The 20,530-nt window shown below is 38.3% G+C and overlaps 1 protein-coding gene across 8 annotated transcripts in view; it reads left to right on the plus strand.

Moving 5' to 3' along the window:
* TSPAN12 (tetraspanin 12) overlaps positions 1-20,530 on the plus strand; it is a 290,076-nt gene that overhangs the window by 17,378 nt on the left and 252,168 nt on the right. For all 8 annotated transcript variants that reach the window (XM_045864349.3, XM_064575014.1, XM_064575015.1 and 5 more), the window contains one exon: positions 19,548-19,622. In XM_045864349.3, the coding sequence (XP_045720305.1) occupies positions 19,548-19,622 (75 nt within the window). The remainder of the gene's footprint in view (positions 1-19,547; positions 19,623-20,530) is intronic.

Raw genomic sequence — 20,530 nt, forward strand, 5'->3', positions numbered from 1 at the left:
AAGGACAGAGAAGGTATTTTGAACTTAAAAAAATCTAAGAATCCTTTTTTTTCTTAATTTTATTTATTTATTTTAGAGAGAGAGGGGGAGAGGTTGAGAGCAGAGGGAGGGGCAGAGGGAGAGGGAGAGAATCCCAAGCAGACTCTGCACTCAGCATGGAGCCTGACTCAGAGCTTGATCCCATGACCCCGAGATCACGATTTGAGCCAGAACCAAGAGTCGGATGCTCAACCAACTGAGCCACCCAGGTGCCCTGCTCTCAGAATCCTTTTTTAAAACCACAATCTTAGGGGCGCCTGGGTGGCTCAGTCGGTTAAGCGTCTGCCTTCGGCTCAGGTCATGATCCCAGGGTCCTGGGATCGAGTCCCGCATCGGGCTCCCGGCTCAGCTGGGAGCCTGCTTCTCCCTCTCCCTCTGCCTGCCTCTCCCCCTGCTGTGCTCTCTCTCTCTCTGTCAAATAAATAAATAAAATCTTAAAAAACAAAACAAAACAAAAACCACAATCTTAGAATGCTGTCCCATTTACACAACAATTTGAGAATAACTATCTTCCCCTGTCTCCAACTTGTGTGATTCTGGATGATCCCTGGACTGTGGGTTTGGGTAGGGTGGGATATCATATTCCATGGACCTCAAAGACTTTTAGGAACACATTTTGAGAACCGTTTATGCATTCCATTAGGCTGCTTGAATGCTCGTAAAGCAAGTTGATGAAGAACCAAGTAATTTGGTCTCCGCTTGAGGCAGGAAGAGTCATAGATACCTGTGATGAAAGGCTACGTTATGAGGCTGGAAAGAACCTTATGATGCAAAGGTGACATGGGGGACTGAAACCATAATAATGACAAAGATGATGATGTTAAAGTAGTTTATATAAATAGTTTTATATGAATTAATCAATTTTGTCTCCTTCACAATTCTAATGAGATAGATAATGTTATTCCCATAATATAGATGAGGAAATGAGGCACAGATTGGCTGATTTGCCTGAGTTAGCTAGTGAATGGAGAATATGCTATTCAAACTGTGGCAGTCCAGTACAATATATTTTTAACAGCTTCACTATTTTACTTTACAGTTGCTGCCTTTTCCTAAGTGCTTATAAATGTTTCTTACATTATATAAAACATTTTCCCTATGATCTTTCATTTCTTCAACCTGACAACAATCACCTAAGGTAGATAATTATAAATGAGGTTCAGAGAGGTTCAGTAATTTGTCCAAAGTCACTCAGCAATAATGTGTGGAGCTTTGATTCAAACCTCAATGTTTCTGACTGCCAAACCCATTTTCACTGGGCCTTTACTGTCTCTAGTAGATGCTTCTCAACCTTTGAAGCCCAGCGCATTTCCCTAGTCATAAATTTTTTTTTATAACCAGCCCTAGCTATCACACTACACACAACTTGATAGTATGAACTATTCACCTTGCCTGTAGCTTTCATATATGTTTATCAAATCGAATAATGGACAGGACATTAGAACAGTGCGAGTAAGCAGCCAGCATCTCAGAGGGAAGATTGGAGCCAGGAAGGCATGAACAGAGTGATATTTTCAATGAGGAGACTGACCCACTAAACTGTAATTATACTGGCATCAAAGCAGATCTTCATTTTGGTACAAGAAATAAACTGCCATCCTCACCACCTTATCTTTGGATGTTATTTGAACACCAGGGTTGATTTCAAGCAGGTTTATTGTTTGAATTTATATTGAAATTGTTAAAACCCCATATGAAAATGATCATCTTTAAAAGAAATAAAATAAAATAAAAAAGGATAAGCCTGACTCTTAGATAGGGTTCCCCTTCAAGGGGAATGATTTCTTTTTTTTTCCCCCCAAAGTTTAATGTAAATTCTAGTTAGTTAACATATAGTGTAATATTGGTGTCAGGAGTAGAATTTAGTGATTCATTACTTATGTATAACACCCAGTTCTCATCATAACAAGTGCTGTCCTTAATCCCTACCATCCATTTAGCCCATCCCGCAGCCGCCTCCCTGCATCTACCCTTAGTTTTTTCTCTATCCTTAAGGGGAAATGGTTTCTTAAAGGAGCGGAGGGACATAAATGCAAAATATGACAGGATGTTAGATCTTTGGCAAATATTTGCAAGGCAACTCTCACGTTTTCTTCCTTTGTGCCCTTTAGCTTATTATCCTAATTAATATTTAAAGAAGTCCAATGCATTCAATCCAACTCATTCATTTTCCTGTAATAGAAGTCTTGTTTCACTTTTAAGACCTGTAAATGAGACTAGCAGGAAGAAGCTTTTTTTTTTTTTTTTTAACACAACCAGTATCTCAAACAAAACAAAACAAAACAAAAAGACAACCAGTATCTCTGAGAGTTGCCATATCTTTTGAATGATTACCAAAAAAAAGAGCTGGCCTTTGGGCTATGGCACTGCTCAAGTAAAAGTGAGAACACCATTATTCATTGGATTGATCAAGAAAAAGTGGGAGACTCTCAAAACAGGTCTTTATAACCAACCTGCCCTCCCCTCACACCACTCCCCAAAAATACCAAAACTGGGCGGGCTAAGAGGCCACCCATAGGAAAACATTTCTGGTGAACTTTGGTCATGAACTTTGACCCTTCTATTGAATTATAGAGGCAAGTTGTGAAAATACCTTAATTTAAGGTTCCCGTATAAGGTATCCATATTGGATGCAGGACATCCAATTAAATTTGGAATTCAGATAAGCAACAAATAATATTTTAGTAGAAGCGTGTTCCATGCACTATTTGGGATATACATCTATAAAACGTTATATATCGTGTATCTGAAACTCAGATTTAAATGGGCATCCAGGAATTCTGTTTACTAAATCTAGCAACCCTACTGTAACTAGATTTGTTCTTAATAAATGTGAAATTGTCATAGAACAGAAACTTTTATGTATTTGTAAGAATATATTTTTTATATTTATAAGAGTAATTAAATCCTAATTATATTAGGAAAACAAGCCAAAAATGACTAGGAAAATAAACTTGAATATGCCATGACTTTCAAAGTGATTTTAGTAGCAGAAATTCCTTCTCTTTTTAAAAGAGAAACTGAAGCTAAATGGAAATTGGTTTTAAACCTTAGTTGGGTACTACTCTCAAGGCTTTTAGCTGTAGACTAAATGAAATTCATTTGTTACTGCAGTCCTACCTTGCTATTAACATAGGCATTAGGAAAGCGGTGCCGGCTCAGGGGAATGTAAACAGATTGAGCAGACATGTTTACAATATCGACAACAGCTGAATGTCACCATCAGGAGATCATCACTTGTCAGAGTGTGATGCTAATCTACATTCTACCTCCAGCAAACCACAGTTAGTCAAGTGCTGGTCAGGACTTACCTTGGAAGCACCTCATACATTTAAGACCAAGGACCTTGTGTGTCAAAGGGAAGGTGGTTTTTTTTTTTTTTTTTTTTCAGTTTTATTATTCCGGAACATTTACATATGGCTAATGATTATATGGAAGCACTTGTAAAGCATTCTTAAAATATACTGTGATTGAATCAGATTTGAAATGATCTAATCTTAATGGAAATCGGGTAAATTTTTAATGGCCATGAGGAAATTAACTATCCTCGGTTCTTTTGTTGGTTGAAATCATCATGTAAAACCGGAATATCTTGAAATAGTAATTTTCTACAGGCTCTCTGTTTAAGGCCTTCTTTCAAGTGGTTATATATTTTATAATTATATAGCTAGTCATAACCAATTAAGTTAAAATTAAACTATTAAGTTAAATATCTTTATTATTTTCTGTTTATGATGTTGGCTGATAGCCTAGCAACTATGTTTCTCAACCAAGGTCCATCAAATTATTGACATATTCAGCATCTGCTCGGTGTTTTGCCCTGTTGTCTCAGAAAATACAGCAGCTTGATATGGTTAGACTTATTTTACAGATGAGGGAAGGAAGGATGCCCAAAGATATACAGCCGCTAGTTGCCATCATTAGCATTCAAAAACAGTCCTTGCTCAGAGCCCATGAGTGTTTCACACCAAGCTACTGTTACAATACGTTTAATTAATAATCAGCATTATTTCTGTAAGACTTAAATATAAGAGTAATTAATTTTTTAATTTATAAGTCCAAGGCATTCAGTAGTCAATTAATCTTTAAAAATATCATATTTTAATGTCCTTATCATGAAAGGAACTCTAAAAATTCTGCCATAGTTCCTCTTCTTTTGTCAAAGAATCCAACCGTTTCTCCTTTCCTTTCTCCCCTTCTTCGCTCCTCATCCCTGTTTCTTTCCTTTTTCTCTCCTTAACCAGATATCATGTACCCAGTCTGTGGTTGACACTGGAGATGCAAAGGTGAAAGGGGAGAATACAAAAAAAAAAAAAAAAAAGCGAAATACAGTATTAAAGTTATGAATAAATAAGTGTGGGAACACAGATTAAGGAGCGATTGGAGACTTCTGGCGGGTTTCGAAGGAAGGTCTTTATTTGAGCTACTTTGAAAAGATATTGAAAATGTGTCAGAGGTTTCTGGCGGAGAAGGGGAGGCAAGGGGCTTTAGAACAACATGAAGAGTGTGCAACGACACAGAGAAGTAAAGGAATATGGCAAGTTTAGGCAAAACTTAGAAATTCCGGGGGTTACGGTGTCAGTGCACAGCGAGAAGCACATGAAGGAGTCCACTTGTGAAGATCTTTGTAGGAGAGTGTCTGATGTTGTCCCTTGGGCTATGAAGAGCCAATGGGTTTTTCTAGCATTTAGGGCTGGAGATCTGGAGAAGCCCTGTTAGTGGTTACACAGTAGTCTTCAAAGCCGTGGCTGGGGTCTGAACTACGACTTTGGGGACTGGAGGGAAGGTGGCTGAATCCAGTAGACCTTGCTGAAATAGAATTATGGATACATTTAGTTGCACGTGATCGTAATATTTGTATTACTTGACATCAGGAAATGAGGTATTATTCTACGTTTATGCACTTTTCATATGATCGAAACACATCTCTTCAACACATGCAGATTATTGTGACATTTCAACTAGAATTCTTTAAAAGCTACCGTTTTCAAAGTTAGTTGTTAAACTCGCAAAAGGTTTCAGGCAGAGGACACTGAAGATGATGCATGCATTTCTGGATCCAGAGGCTCGGTTTTCACAACTTGCTTTTGTATGTACAAAAGCCCAGGACAGAGTTCCGTGACCTCCTGTTTCCTCAGTCATGTTGGTTTGACTGACTCTAATTACGCCTCAGAAAAGCACATAAGCAGATGTCTTTAGAAGTCAATGTGTCTGAGATGGGGACCCTGGACAACTGGGTGATATTCAGGCCCTTAGCGTTGGGTCTTTGTGACAGGATTTTGAGTGCTTGTTGGACTCTGCTTACTTTGGGGTTTGAAGTGTGAATAGTTCAAGCGTTTATATTTCTGACCTGTGCATAATTTAGGTGTACTCTGTCATGGTAAACATTTTAAGCTTTGTTATCTGTTGTTTCTTAATATATACAGTTGAGATAGCTTTGGTTCAATATAAGCCATGTACATGTATATGCGTTAATTTGGTGAACGTCTTTGGTCTGCACAGAGTTTAAAGCAGGTGTCTGTATGTCAACACAAGCTACTGAGAGGTCTGTCCTAGCTGTGAGTGCTGGTGACTGGCGCAGCAAACCGGACCTCGGAGGCAAATTCAGCGTTGTGCGGTAGTTTTGCTTTGTCATCTGCTTCCACGTTGTCAGTCGGTTGACTTCCTTTAGCAAATGTAAAACAGGAGACATTCATTTAAAATCCTATAGCTGTCTAGATGACTCGGGAAACAGTTCTCTAAATGTTAACGGAGATAAGAGGGCAAGTGAATACAGGTAAAAGGTGAGAGAAGTGTCGTTTCAGCCAATGAGGAAAGTAGCTTTCAGATAAACTTCTTAGAAAAATGTTTAGTATTTACTTTATGTGCATCGGCTCATGAAGCCGATGATGAAATAATAGCTTATGAATTAAAGTTAAGGGTTTTTTCATGAAATTTCATAAATTTAAAACACTTTTTCAGGATTGTGATCTATATGCTTTTCCCTTTTATCAGATAAAATATCCCTTATAACCAGACAACGGGCTCAGATTAAAATGAATCTTCTCAGCTCACATGACAGAAACACCAATTTAAATTTTATTTGAAATGTATAAACATTGTTGTTGTATCACTTAGTATTTGTTGAGCAATATATTTGAGTTATTCTAAAATAAGTGATTATCCAAGAATTTTCTTCAGAGGGGGTGAATTGGGAGGCAGAGATAGACATTGGCTTACAGAAGGGTCCCTGCGGGGGGAGAAGGTACTGGAAGCACTGAAAGGCTGGTGGAGAGAGCAATTGTGATAAGACTTGGAAGCTCCTGATGTGTTTGGAGAAGGGCATTTGTCAGTCATATGGTAAACATGTACCAGATATGCGGGGCAGAGAGTTGGCTATGTAAGCATTAGCCAAATTATAGAGTCTTGAATGTCATGCATACCTCCTCTGGAGCTGGAAGTTCTGTGAGCCTAAGAATCATGTGATCTATCTTTTCCTACTTAATGCTGGTAGCAGTGTCTGTTCTTGCTTGTTTCTGAGCCTTCTGCTCATTTACCTGGGAGAAAACAGCTACCTGGTTTAGCCACTCTGGGCTAAAGGAGCTTCACATTTAGAGAACCTTTTTGTTTGTTTGTTTTAAAGGTTTTATTTATTTATTTATTTAGAGAGCACACACACAGCGGGGTGGGGGACAGAGGGAGAGAGAATCTCAAGCTGGACCCTGTGCTGAGCTCAGAGCCCAACATGGGGCTCCATCTCAGGACTCTGAGATCACGACCAGAGCTGAAATCAAGAGTCAGATTCTTAACCGACTGAGCCACCCAGGCACCCCTTAGAAAACCTTTTTTTAATGATAGGAGAGAGAATGGAAGACATACTTTATTCTAACAGGGTGCCTTTACTGATGAAGAAATAAAGGCACTCAGGTGGGGAAGTCTATCTTATGTCTTAGAATTTTTTTTCAGATATATATTATAAAACAATTTCTGTTCATCTGGATGTGTTTAGTTCAGGGGTCATAGCAAAAATATGGTCATCGAGCTAAAGTAGGCACCAGGAAACTGGGTGCTGGGCTAAGGTGCCCTTGGGGAGACAAGCCAGGTTCAAGGACTCTTGGGGAAGGGTTAGAACAGTAGTTCTTTGGAGTGCCGCAGCAATTTTCCAGCTTTGGGGGAAAAAAAGTTCCATAAACAACTGACTGGTATCAGAGGATTGTTGTAGAACTGCTTAACTTGTTCGAGAACAAACTTCTCAGGCGTGTGAAGCATTTACCCGCAGATAATGGATACACTCCCTTCAAATAATCGTTGGTCTGTTTATAAAAGCAGGTCTTAGAAGATCTCTACTTTTCAACACTGGTATAGCTCAAATATTTGTTGCAACAAGGGTGCATTTCTTTAAAATCGTTCTGTAATTTATGCTATTTAATTCAAATTAGTCCTTCTATCAGTTGGACTGAGTTATTGATGTTTGAACAACTTTTGTGAGAGTTTAAAGATTTTATCATTACTCACACATGGTTTTCTTTCCCTGAACATTAAACATGACTGTGAATTGAGTTATGTTCATATACTTTCTTCTTTTAAGGAAAAAAATATATTTTTGGCTCAGGAAGAAAGTGTTTTTACTTGAATAGATTTATCAAAACAAGAAAAAAAAAACCACACACCTCTGTACTTGTAATAAATATTTGTATACGTGGATTTGTATAATTTAAAGGGAACCCTTTATTTTAATACTCTTTTTAACAATTAGGGTTTGTGGTTATTCTGGAGAATATAGAAAAATAAGTTAAAGTGCCTATCTTGTCTGAAAAAAGGTCAAATAATTAAAAGACTGTGATTTAGAAGAAGATACTTTCACAGACATCGTTACAGATAGGTTCAAAAGTTACTGGCTGACATTAAAGTATAATCTCTCTTTCCGCCCAATAAAACATCAGTCTTTTAAAATTTCCAATTTCCTAACCTGTTGTCTTATAAAAAATGTTGTCATAAAGGTGCCTGCAATAACGAGCTCCTGCCCCTCTTGTTTTGGGGAGGGATCTGGCCACATTTGGTTGGGTCTGAGTGAGAAGCACAATCTGGATAAGAATTGAGTCTGGTGTTCTTTTGGCTATTGTTGCTTAGGATTTTGCTAAGGCTTCTTCCTGTTTGCACTTCCCTGCCCAGGGTCTGGTGATGGGAAGCCCTGTCTCAAATTCTGAGGAACGGCCCCAGAATATGTAAAGAGAGCCCTAACTTCAGAGACCAGTAACACCCTGTAAATCTTTGGAGCTAAGGTTGAGCATGCGGGCTGGAGCTGACCTAGCTTACAAAGCAACAGAAGCTGTATATGTGGTAACCTGTCTTATCATACTACTTGACTGCCTCAATTAATGCTTTACCTCCCATGATACAGATTGTTGACTCTGGGAACTCGAAGCCCTTGGCTAAGTCCCTCAGATTCTGGTGTAACACATTTCTCAAATAGTTTGAAGAGTGCATGAAGCAAATACGTACAAATTTGAGCTTCAGCAACATCTTTGATAAAGAAATTAGCTCAGCAATTACCGGTGTAAATGAAATTGAAAGGGAGCGTAAATTAAGAGAAGTTATTAGAAATACTCTTCTATATTTATTCAATCAGAAGCATGAACAAAGGACCATAGCATGCCTGTATTTTTGTACCTTACCTTGAATTTCTGCATGGGCTCAGCAGTTACAAGACTGTGTTTCTTCAAAAATTGGTTTATAGTTCCCGCTTTTTCCTAAATTAGACTGACCTCATTCCATTTATGATTCTGAAAAGAAAGGATATTTAATGTTGCCTTTTCTTTGAAGAATTTGTAGAAAGACATAGGACACGGTGAATAATTAATTGGCCGTCGGAAAGTACCAAGCCTATGACATCGTTTGGAGACCAGGCTTAAACAGAGGCTTTGTGTGGTATATATTTTAAGCAGCAAGTACTCTTGGACTGTTAGTAGTTTAGTTCCCGTGGATTCTTAACAGAATGTCAGCTGTTCCATTATCTTGTACAAATATTTGGCACTGGAATTCTCTTATTTACTAACTATAAGTAATATAATATTTTTAAACCTCCAATCACCAGGAAAGGAAAAATAAACAACTGACATAGAGATACTTAGCACTGAAAGCTTGCAGAGTTTAGTATTTGACAGGGTAGAGACTGGAGTTTATCATTTATCATTTCATGAATGCAGGCTTTTAATCAAACTTTTTGTTTATTAAAAGTGCTGAGTATGTGGCATGTAGATAGGAGTCAAAAGGCACCATGTTTTAAAAATATTAAATTGTCCATTCAAGTACGTTATACTTTGAAATCGCTTTTATTTGGAGGGAGGTGAATCTCAGGTGGTACTAATTTTCCAAGATAAGCAAATCTGACTTTTTTGGTTTCAAATTATTTTGAATGTTGCTTACGATAAAACGACCTGAGTTTCTAGTTATAAATTAAGAAAGTAGCAGGTTAAAATAACTTCCACAGTGTTTATAATTTTTACTTTACTGTCAGTGAAATATATTCTTACTGAAAGTGTTCTGTGATACTTGGTTGATTATCTGCTTGCTTGCACAGAGAAACTTAGGTAAAGGTGTTCAAGGAAAACATTATAATTTTGTTTTAATGTAAAAATTAATTTCCAGTTGGCATTTACATAGAAAAGCAGTTTGGAAAATAAGTGCCTGGTCTATTTGTGGTAGGTTGGATATAGGTTTTTTTGCTTCCTCTCTCTATAAAGCTGGATAGACTGAAGATAGAAGTTTTGTATTAATAGGATGTTTTCTATAAAAATGCTCTTAGTAATAAAAAATATTTTTCCTATATTTCTCAACTGCTTATAAAATTTAATACTCTTCAACACTCAATACATTGGTTGGCTTTGTTAGGACAGATTGCTTTTATGTTTTTATTAGACTGATAAAAGTTAGAAATGAAAATTTAAAAATTAATCTATTTTTCCAAAAGTGAAAATTATTTGATATTTTATACAAAACAAATATTACTTTCTTAGAAATTTTATTATTATTGGTTATTAACAGTAAAGAATTAAAGGTGTAAAAAGAAAATAAATCACTTTCCCTTAGTAGAGCTTTTATGAGAGTTCCATTTAATGAACAGTTAAGCACTCATTGGCTACATGGCACTAGACTTCATTATAAAACTGTAAAATGTGAATAAGAAGAAAAACTAATTTTACACTGAGAAGAAGCTGATCTGACTGACTTAATATACGTTCAAAACATAAAAAGAAAAGATGCAATTTTTGATATAACTTGTCAAGGATTTTACATAGCAATTAAAACAGCATTTGTGTCTTTAACTAGCCATCATAGGTGGAAAGAAAAAGGACATTTTTTTGCCATCCTTAAAATTTTGATATTATTGGCAGTCTTTTTTTTTTTTTTTCCAACTAGGAAAGATCAAAGATGGGAACATAAGGTTCTAAGTCATTCCCCATTAGTTCAAAGGTAAGAAAGGTAAGAAGTTGGGGGTCTAGAGATGGTGGCTCATGAGGTATTGCGAACACCACCACCATCATCCCTCGTAGAACACGTGCTATGTGCCGGCCACTGTTGTGTGTTTTACATGTATTGACTCATTAAATTCTGCCAACCAGACTATGGGGTTGGCACTGTTGTTATCCCCATTTTGCAGATGAGGACACTGGAATACAGAAAAGTTAAGTGGTTTGCCCAAACAATCAAGGGGTAAAGCTGGGATCTGAATCTAGGATGCTTGACTTCAGAACCTGTGCTCTGAAAGACTTAGTGGTCTGTTGCCTCTCAGTTGTGGATGAATATGCCTAGAGCTCCGTTTTCTCATTCTAAGAAATAGAGATAATGATGTTTCTGTAATATTTTTTTAAGGAGTGAATTATATAGTGCATGTAAATCTCTGGCACAATGAATTATTTGTGCATACATGTATGTGTGTGTGTATGCACTCATATACACATATTTGCATATTTAGTTATATAAGTATACTTGATTTTTTACATATTTTTAATACACTTTTATATACTTTCAATGTTATATACTCACAATACTTGAATATACAAACATATATATCTCTCCAGAAAGTGAACTAAATCCAGGCCTCCGTCATTGGAATTGTCCATAACATAGAGTTCTAAGCTTCATAATTTTGTGACTGAAATCAACTGTCATGGAAAATAATCCAACTCACCAACTGATTTAAGCAGACCGGATGTGTGATTTTAATGAGCAATATTGCAGGAGAGATCCAAATTGTCAAACAGGGTCTAGTGAAAGAGAGAGACCTCAGGGTTGGGTCTATAAATCACCTCCAAGTGTACACTTTTTGTATTTTGTTATAGTACTCCGTATTTTGAGCAACTGACAGTACATTTAGCAAAAACATGACAGCACCTGAGCATAAATTTCCAGTTGCCACCCACCCCCTTTAGTTCCAGTAACCATGAAGTGTAATTGGGCCACTTAGAATTTTCAGCCTTTTGAATAACGTTTTCTGTGTAGAACATAGATAATCCTTCTGCCTCCAACCTTCTTCTCTTTGGTGTCAAGGCTTCAGGGGGACTATTGTTTGTTCTAATTTTGCTTTTACTTTTACCACAGTGCTTCATAATTTACAGTTAATTCTCAAAGCCTTCATATGAGAAATAGGAGTCTCCCACCCTCCCATTTTCCACTCTAAGAGGCAGCCATTTTCAATTTTGTTTTAGCAGATTCCCTGAGAATTTACTTCCCCATCTCTAAATCTCATATTTATGTAACTCTTTTCATTCTTTTAGTGTTTAGCTTTAAGGACTATCCATTGACTTCTTATGATGAAGAACTTATTAAGATGGAGATCTGACACCCTTTCCTGCCCCCATGTCCCAACCTCTCATGCACACTTCCGATCATAACTCAACACCGATATGTCATAACTCTGGATAGATCAGTCTTTAAGATTATAACTATGTAAATGCTATTCGCAGTTGGGCCAGGGAAAGTACTGGGTTTAATTTTTCTTTCTAGAATAATACTTTGTTTTTCTTAGAATTAGTAACTCTATTTTCTATGTATTTCTGTCTAATTCAACTCTTAAACTCACTCTGGTGTAACTGTTCTCTTTATATATTCAAATATTTGGGGGCATCCTATCAATTTTTTTTTTTTTTTAAGAAATCTGTCTCAGAACATTCTAGACCTACTCCAGTCTAGGCCCACTGAAACCCTTGCCATCATGGGCTATCCCTTTACTACCATTCTGGGATTTCCTTTGCCTCTCTCTTGTTTTAGAAATCATTTTTGTTTTCTGGATTCCAAGTCATTGTCCTTTTCTGTTCAATCTCACCTTTTAGGGAGCACATCTTCCAGTAATTTCTTGAAGAAGCATACAGAGGAGATAAAATTTAAAAGCCTCTATGGCTAAAAATGGCTTTATTTGCTTTTTCATGATAATTTTAACTATGGAATTACAGGTTAGAAATCATTTTTTTCCCTCAGAATGTTGAAGACATTCCTCCATTGCCCTTTAGCTTCTGCTATTCTACTAGAAATCCAATGCTTATTTTGGTTTGATTGGAGTTTTGAACCTTTGTGGAAAAGGTATGTAAATTTGAACTTCAATTCTCTTTTCCAGTACTGTACTTTATCCTCCACTGTAGCTAGTGTCCCCAGTCTTGAAACTGTTTTACTGTCTCCACAGAATATACCCCCAACTTCTATATTGCTGGGTCTGGATAGTCACCCAGCTACCTAGTGTGGGGAAAGGGACTTGGGGTCTAACTTCTTCCTAAACAGGTTTGCAACGAGTCATTCTATTTTTAGCCCTACCTTCACCCACGTCCAGTGGTATCCTAGCTGCCAGTACCTGAGCATTTGGAGGATTCAGTTGTTTTCAACTTTCCTCACTACTGGTTAGGGCTTCAGCTTTTGGGGGACTGCTGAGAAATTTGCACATTCCAAACTATACTTGCTGTTGTCTCCTTTTCCTTTGCCCCCGGGCTTATGCCTTTAAAAAAAAATCCCTTTATTTTTATGTTAGGGAAATTTCAGGAGGGTGAAGGGATAGGGGCATATGTTTATTAATCTACTTTCTTTAGGAGGAAATCCTGGGGTGGGCGGTATCAGGGAACCAAATCATTTTTATAAATAAATGTTTATTTAAGGAAGGACCTCCTTGAGATTTTACTATTTTGTCTGTATACATACAATGAGACAAAATAACCTTTAATAGTGAGGAATAAATCCCCTCTGTTTCTACTGGGGATGCATTTACTTACAAGTCACCAAGGGCTTAAATAGGAAGGTGGGATTTCATGTCCTTCTCTTCCTCCTCAAATACTTCCAGTGGACCAAGGGAGTGGTTAACCTAAGCCATTCTTACCATTTTGTGGCCAATCTTAGTTTAAAATAACAAATTGATTTCAATCCTTTTTAAAAAGAAGTTGGGTTCCCCACCCACCACTTCCTGCTTTTAGCTTCCTAATAAAGATGTTTGGAAAAATACCAGCTATATTCTCACAGCATAGGGATTTTGTAAAGATTTTATCATATAGCTTGTGGGATTAAATGTCCTTTAGTGGGAGTGCCACTGATCCTGATCCAAGGAGATGAACAGTGTTACTCACCATCATCCTCTGACTACAGTATACCTATTCAAGAAATAGGCCTCGAGTACCTGCTCAGTGCCAGTCAGCATGTTAAGTATTTAAGCCAAAACGGTACCCTTTGTCTTCATTGAGTTCATATTCTCTAATAGATGCTGTGATATGGTTAGTAATAGCTACTATTTAGGGAGTGCTTACTACATACACAACAGCACTCTACCTAATTGAATCCTTCACACAACACCGCGAGGTAATTCTTAACATTCTCATTTTACAAATCAGGAAACTGAGGCTTAGTGGTTTGCCTGAGTTCATCCAACTGGTATGTATAGGAGCCAGAATCTGAAGCCAAGTCTATTTTATTTCAGAGCCCATGTTCTTCTCATCTGTCTAGTTTAAAAAGAGTCAACACAGCAATTTCACATACAACGTTTTATGCGCTCTTTTATCCGACCCAGTGAGGGCTCTCATTTTTTTTTTTTTTTAAGACTGTATTTATTTATTTAAGAGCAAAAGCCTGTGCCAGTGCATGAGCAGAGAGGAGGGGCAGGAGCAGGCTCCCCGCCGAGCAGGGAGCCCCATTGTGTGGGAGGGATTATGGGGGGGGACTGGATCCCAGGACCCTGGGATCATAACTGGAGCTGCAGGCAGCTGCTTAACCCACTGAGCCACTAGGTGCCTCCAGAGGGCTCTCATTTTTTTTTTTTTATATTGGTTTTTGATGTGGTGATCCACGATCCATTGTTTTTGTATAACACCCAGTGCTCCGTGCAGTACGTGCCCTCCTTAATGCCCATCACTGGGCTAACCAATCCCCCCTCCCCCCTCAAAAAACCCTGTTTGTTTCTCAGAGTCCATAGTCTCTCATGGTTCATCTCTCCCTCCAACCCCCCCCCCATTTTTCCCTTCCTTCTCCTAGTATCCTCCATGCTATTCCTTATGTTCCACAAATAAGTGAAACCATATGATGATTGACTTTCTCTGCTTGACTTATTCCACTTAGCATAATCTCCTCCAGTCCCATCCATGTTGATGTAAAAGTTGGGGGTATTCATCCTTTCTGATGGCTGAGTAATATTCCATTGTATGTATGGACCACATCTTCTTTAAAGGATCCTGTTTTAATCTATACTAGCTGATCTAACTGTATACTTACAACTGAATTATACCCCAATAAAGCTATTTATAAATGTAGACTAGAGCATTTGTTAAATATCATAAATAATAGAAACACATGTACATGTATCTATGAAAGGAGTGGTATATACAAAATATATGAGTTGGCTAGAAATAACATAGAGTACCTCTGCCTTTGCATGTAAGAGACATAAGAATATGGTAAGCCCAGAGCCACATACTCTTTTTGGTGGTACCCTACAGAGGGCTCTCATTTTTTAACTGAAGGTAATGATTCTCAGCTTGAGAGGTTCGGTGGAAAAAAAAAAATCACTAATTAATTGCATCATTTGTGGGGGGGGGTGTGTGTCCTGTTGTCTGCTTGCCTTATTTGATGCTTAAAGATAAAACTTACTCGTAGAACACAAATTTTAGTTAATTACAGTAGAGGAACTTAGCTATTTTAAGGAACTCTGTATTGAATAATTTTTAAAGCAAATAAAATAGTTTGTCATGCAAATGATCGCATTCTAATTTCCTTGCATAACCAGTTTCTCATTCTACATTTGTTTGAAATGTTTAGTTCTTAGTAGCTGAGGGAAGATGGGGGAGTCTGTACATTGCTCCTTTTCTTTAGCTTTGTTAAATTGTCCCGAATGTTTAAAGGTACCCTGGATTATCATAGAATAATCCACAAGGAAGGCAAGAGTAAAACAGAGAGGCAATATTTAAAATTTCTTTAAATGTGTAAGTAGAAGTCAAAGGGAGTCAAATGTGAGCAGGAAACTCAGCTCAAATTAGAGAATCACAAGGAAATCTTTTTCATTGGTAAACTGATCGTTATTTCCACCAAACATTTATTGACGACTTGCTGCGTGACAGGTGCTGCTTGAGATAGGTACTTACTGGGGATAAAATAATGTTCAAGAACAAGATGCCTCCCAGCCAGAACCGACGGTCGGGTGTTTAAGCGAGTTCTGTGACCTGTGTGTGAGACAGCCAACTGGTTTAAAAGCCACAGCCTCTGAGGCCTGGTGCTCAGCAGACAGGGGAGCCCTGCTCTACATGGAGGCAGGGAGAAAAGTAAAGTGGTAAAGAACGAGAGAGGAAACGCTGGAAAATGATGATGAGGAAGAAACTGCGTCACTCTAGGGAACGCGGGCTCTCTGTAGGAGAAGAGAGGACAAGTCAATATTGGATTGTACGTCACAGAATGGTTGCGGACAGCATTTGTATACGTTTTACACATTTAAAACTAAAAAAATTTTTCAAACCACTTTCCCATGTATCCTATCAGCCTTGATGGTAATAGCGAGGAAGGCTTTATGTTTATCTTCAGTACACAGACAGGCAAACTGAAGCCAGGCCAGCTTAATGATTTGCCCGAGGTCACAGCGTGTGTTCAGAGCTGGGTTTGAACTTCAGTCTTTCGACTGCAAATTCTGAGCTCTTCTCACCATTCAGGCAGGACAGCACCCAAGGAGATGAGAGGGGCAGACTGGTCTGCAAACTAGGTTGGCGCAGACCATCTCAGCCGGGAGTGTGCACGGGGAAGGGAGAAGCGTGGGAGACACAGGCTGACACCATCAGGGGAGATATATACGTGGTCCCAATATTGTCGAGGACGACGGGTGGCTTCGCAGTGAAACATGATATGCGTGTGCACTTCATACCATAGCAGAGGTCAGCGGGAGCTGTTGCTTTATTCTTTGCTCGCTTTGGTCTGTTCAAACTATGGATTAACAGATGCCTCACTCAGATCCAGCCCTTAAACGAAACAGTGGCAGAGTGATTCTCTGGGCTATAGTCAATATGAAGATGACCACGGAGGCCTCGGAGCTCACTGGAAAAGAAAAAGTAGGGATGAATGAGGTTGATCTCGGTATGTCGTGTTAACAATGGATCTGGCATTTTCCTTGGAATTAGAAGACTGGATGTGTAAGGCCAACACAATGACAACAAAGCAAGGGCAGCTGACCACAAAGCTGTAGCATCGTTTGCAAAAAAATATATACATATTCATACTCATATATTTATGATTTGAATTAAATTTGAGATTTAATTTGGTCCAAGGAAGTCTTATAATGTGGTTAAAACTTTTATTTTCCGTCTGAAGGTCAAATGAATCTGTGCTCCTAAGTAGAATAAAGACAGAAGAACTGTTTTATATGGAAGAACTTGCATCAAATGACATCATTGGAAATCTGAACGATAAAATCATTTTAGAGTTTTCCCAGAGTTAAAGGAGTGTCCAGCTTACATGGACACCCTCCTTCCCATGATGGGTAATTTCAGTTTTGAGTTTTTGGTTTTTTTGACTTTTTTTTTTAAGATTATTTATTTGAGAGAGAGAGAGAGAGCATGCGTGAGTGCAGAAGGGGAGGGGCAGAGGGAGAGAGAATCTCAAACAGACTCTGCACGGAGCGTGGAGGCTCGATCTCACAATCCTGAGATCACGACCTGAGCGAAAACCAAGGGTTGGATAGGATGCTCAACCAACTGCACCACCCAAGCACCCCTCAGTTTTGAGTTTTTAATGAGAGATTGTTTTAGTTATATATACTTTATGCATTCCTGGGGATGCTTAAGTTATGGTGTTGCTAACCCACGGCAAAGCTCGCTATAAGAAATCCAAGGTGCTGTCATGCATGTAGTTACTACACAGTTTGGATCCGAAGGCCTGGCAGAGTGACTCGGGTATTGCAAGTATTGCTTATATCTGGGCACTTTGCCCTTGGTTCTGTGCTCAGGGCATTTCTGCTGTTGCAGCACAGACCTCATAAACTGGCCAGTGACTCCAGGAGGCGAGAAACAAGAGAAGTGACTCAAGCGGGACTTACAAGGGTATAAAATCAGTCCAGAAATCTGCATGGTGACCCCCAAGGCACAGTAAAGTTATCTCCTGACCAGCAACAGCGACCATGTCTATGTTTTATTTTAGGGATGTCTTGCCTTTTCAGGGCTGCTTTGGTTTTCATTATAACCAAACATCAATTTTGAAAAAAAAATTAGGTTAGGGATTTGGGAAAACAAAAATATCCCATGGTGTAACTTTTCTCAGAAGTCTTACTGTCTTGTAGGGTCTTATCAAAGGTAGAAAAAAAATGGATCTGGCATACAATTATTTGGTCTCTTTGTAACAGAAGGTGCACATGTGGTATTGTTCATGTCTACAAATCTCTTAAATAAACCACGAAAGAGAGTTTGGAGAAAAACTGACTTGGAGTGCTGGGTTCACAAAATTTCTTCTAATCATTTTAAGGCTAAAATCTTTAAAGTAAGGCAATGAGATTTGAGTAGATTGAAGCTGACCAAGAGTACTGCATATATTGAAAATAAAAGTGCTTATATAGTGGGATACACTTAAGAAAATATTACTTTATCTTTTGGACCAATTTTGATTTTCAGACTGCGTTATTATCTAAGAGATTATGCAGCCATGTATATATTATTTATGTCTTTATATGAAAGAAGCAAATTAGAACTAATAGCAGTGATTTATATTTTTAAATCAAAGGGATATAGCCTGGAAGTAGTAGAAAACCAGCTCAATTTTCTAGATCTTTTATTTCCTCCTCCCCTTTTTGGCAAAAATCATGAGCAAAGAAACTGAGCGTTCACGTTTTGACAGCTCACAATCCTATCATCAGTCCATTCCCTGCCCTCCCCCGCCCCATTTCCCTGCTACCATCCTAGTTCAGCAATTTTTATTTAGTTGCCCTGTTCGCATCTGTGCTTTCCTACAGGTTGTTTTTTTACAAAACAGCCAGAATTGTGTTTTTGTAATGTATGTCAGACCGTGTCACGTGCTGCTGAATTTTGATTACACTTAGAATAAAAGCCAAAATCCTTTCTACTGCCCCTGGAGATCTGGCTCTTTATACTTCTCATCTCATCTACTTACACTCCCTGTGCCCACCACCCCCTTCTGTGCTCCATTTACCTCGGAGTTCTTAACTAACTGGCTTGACCCAAAAGGTGGCCTTGCACTTGGTATTTTCTCTTCCTGGATTGCTTTTCCACAAATCTTACCAGCATTGCCTTCTCCTTGTCATTAGTGACTCATCTTAAAAATTATCTCCGTAAAGATCACCCAGCCCAAGGCAGCTTCCTGTCTTTTACTAGGGTATCACTCCGCTTTGTTTTCATTTATCTGTTTAAGTAACAAATATTTACTGGGCACCCAGTTTGTAAAAATAAAGTTCCTGCCCTTAAGGGAGATGTCATTCCAGTACAGGGGGTTAGTCAATAATCATCACTACCAGGTACACTCATCCTGACCCAGTGACATAAAAGGAGTGGAAGATCCATGACACCATTATTTCTGCCGGAATTAGTGAAGAGAACTTTCAGGGAGCCCATTCTTTCTCACACTTTTACTGTTTATTTCTGCAAAGATATCTCCACAACTGGAGAGGTGTCGAGGTGCAGTACACGGAACACAGCAGCAAAGCTCTAGCACCCCCCACAAATTTACTATGCACATTCTTGAGCAACTCACATTGTCTACTTTTTGCATTAATCTTGTCATTTGTAAAATGAGATAGTCCTATCCCTTTCACAAGGTCCTTGAGTGAATGAATTATGAAAGTACTTGATAAATAGAGCACTAGTCAAATGGCCTATTTAGGTGAGTATTGAATGTTGTCTGTAGATTTTTCTCAATTTGCGGACACTTTTCTCATCTCCTCCCAAGGGAGCTTCTTAAATATGTGCCTCTGTTTTCTTGTCCATTGGGTAAACAATACTGAATAATATTTAGCTTGTCTTTGATGACCATATTTTATTTTGATTCTATCCTAACAGCATTAATTTTTTGTTCTTCTACAGTACTTTGGAAGTTTGCTTGTCATTTTCTGTGTAGAACTGGCTTGTGGTGTTTGGACATACGAGCAGGAAATTATGGTGAGTTCAAAGTGGGAAGTAGTCACGATCTGGAACAACATCCAGTTCAGCCTTTTGAATCATATACTTTGGAGTTATTTAGGCACATGATTATGGCTTTGAAAGTTGTTTGTTTGTTTGTTTGTTTGTTTAAGTGAGGCTTAAATTCATGACCACAAGATCAAGACCTGAGCCTAGATCAAAAGTCAGAGGCTCAATCCACTGAGCCACCCAGCTCCCCTAATTTGAATGTTTATACTGTAAACATGGTCCCAATACTTCTGAAAATTAATATTTTCTTGTCTGTGTCTAACACATGGTTCCAAATCATAAATTGTAATATTTTATTTGCTGTACTGTATGTCTTTAATTCCACAGGTTGCTTAAACATCGATATAATAGACTAGAAGTAACATATGTCCGAAAATAATTTTGCCAACTTCTGAGTGTATAATAGGAAAGATTCGTGTTTACAGCAAGATCTGGGAAAGTTTGAAAATCGACATGTAAGCCTCATAAAATGCCCACCTCAGCTGTACCCTGATGACTAGGAAGCATGAATCTTCTGTTCCCAAGAAGCTGAGCTATCTTCCTTTAAGAACTATATTTGAAGAGTTGCTGTGTGTTTACTTCAGCCTAGAAACACTCTCATAGTTTGAGACTTGGCTACATGAAAGCAGCTTTTAAGCATGTTTTCTCTTTCATTTTATCAATTGAAATCAACTTTCAGAGCTAAGTGAGAATGAACAAGGATAGGGTTTCTCAGTCGTAAGATTTTACCAGTTACTTTGGGTTTATCACTTGCGTTGCTCACCCAGGGCATTATTACTTTTTTAATGTTTGCCTGCTTCATTGGTGACAATTGGTGCATTTATCACCAATGAAGTTGAGCACCTTTTCATGTCTGTTTGCTGGCTGTTTTCATGGTG

Source organism: Mirounga angustirostris, unplaced genomic scaffold (genome assembly GCF_029215605.1).
Source record: "Mirounga angustirostris isolate CCGP_5_RB_7025 unplaced genomic scaffold, mMirAng1.0.hap1 SCAF_12, whole genome shotgun sequence".
Taxonomy (NCBI): Eukaryota; Metazoa; Chordata; class Mammalia; order Carnivora; family Phocidae; genus Mirounga; species Mirounga angustirostris.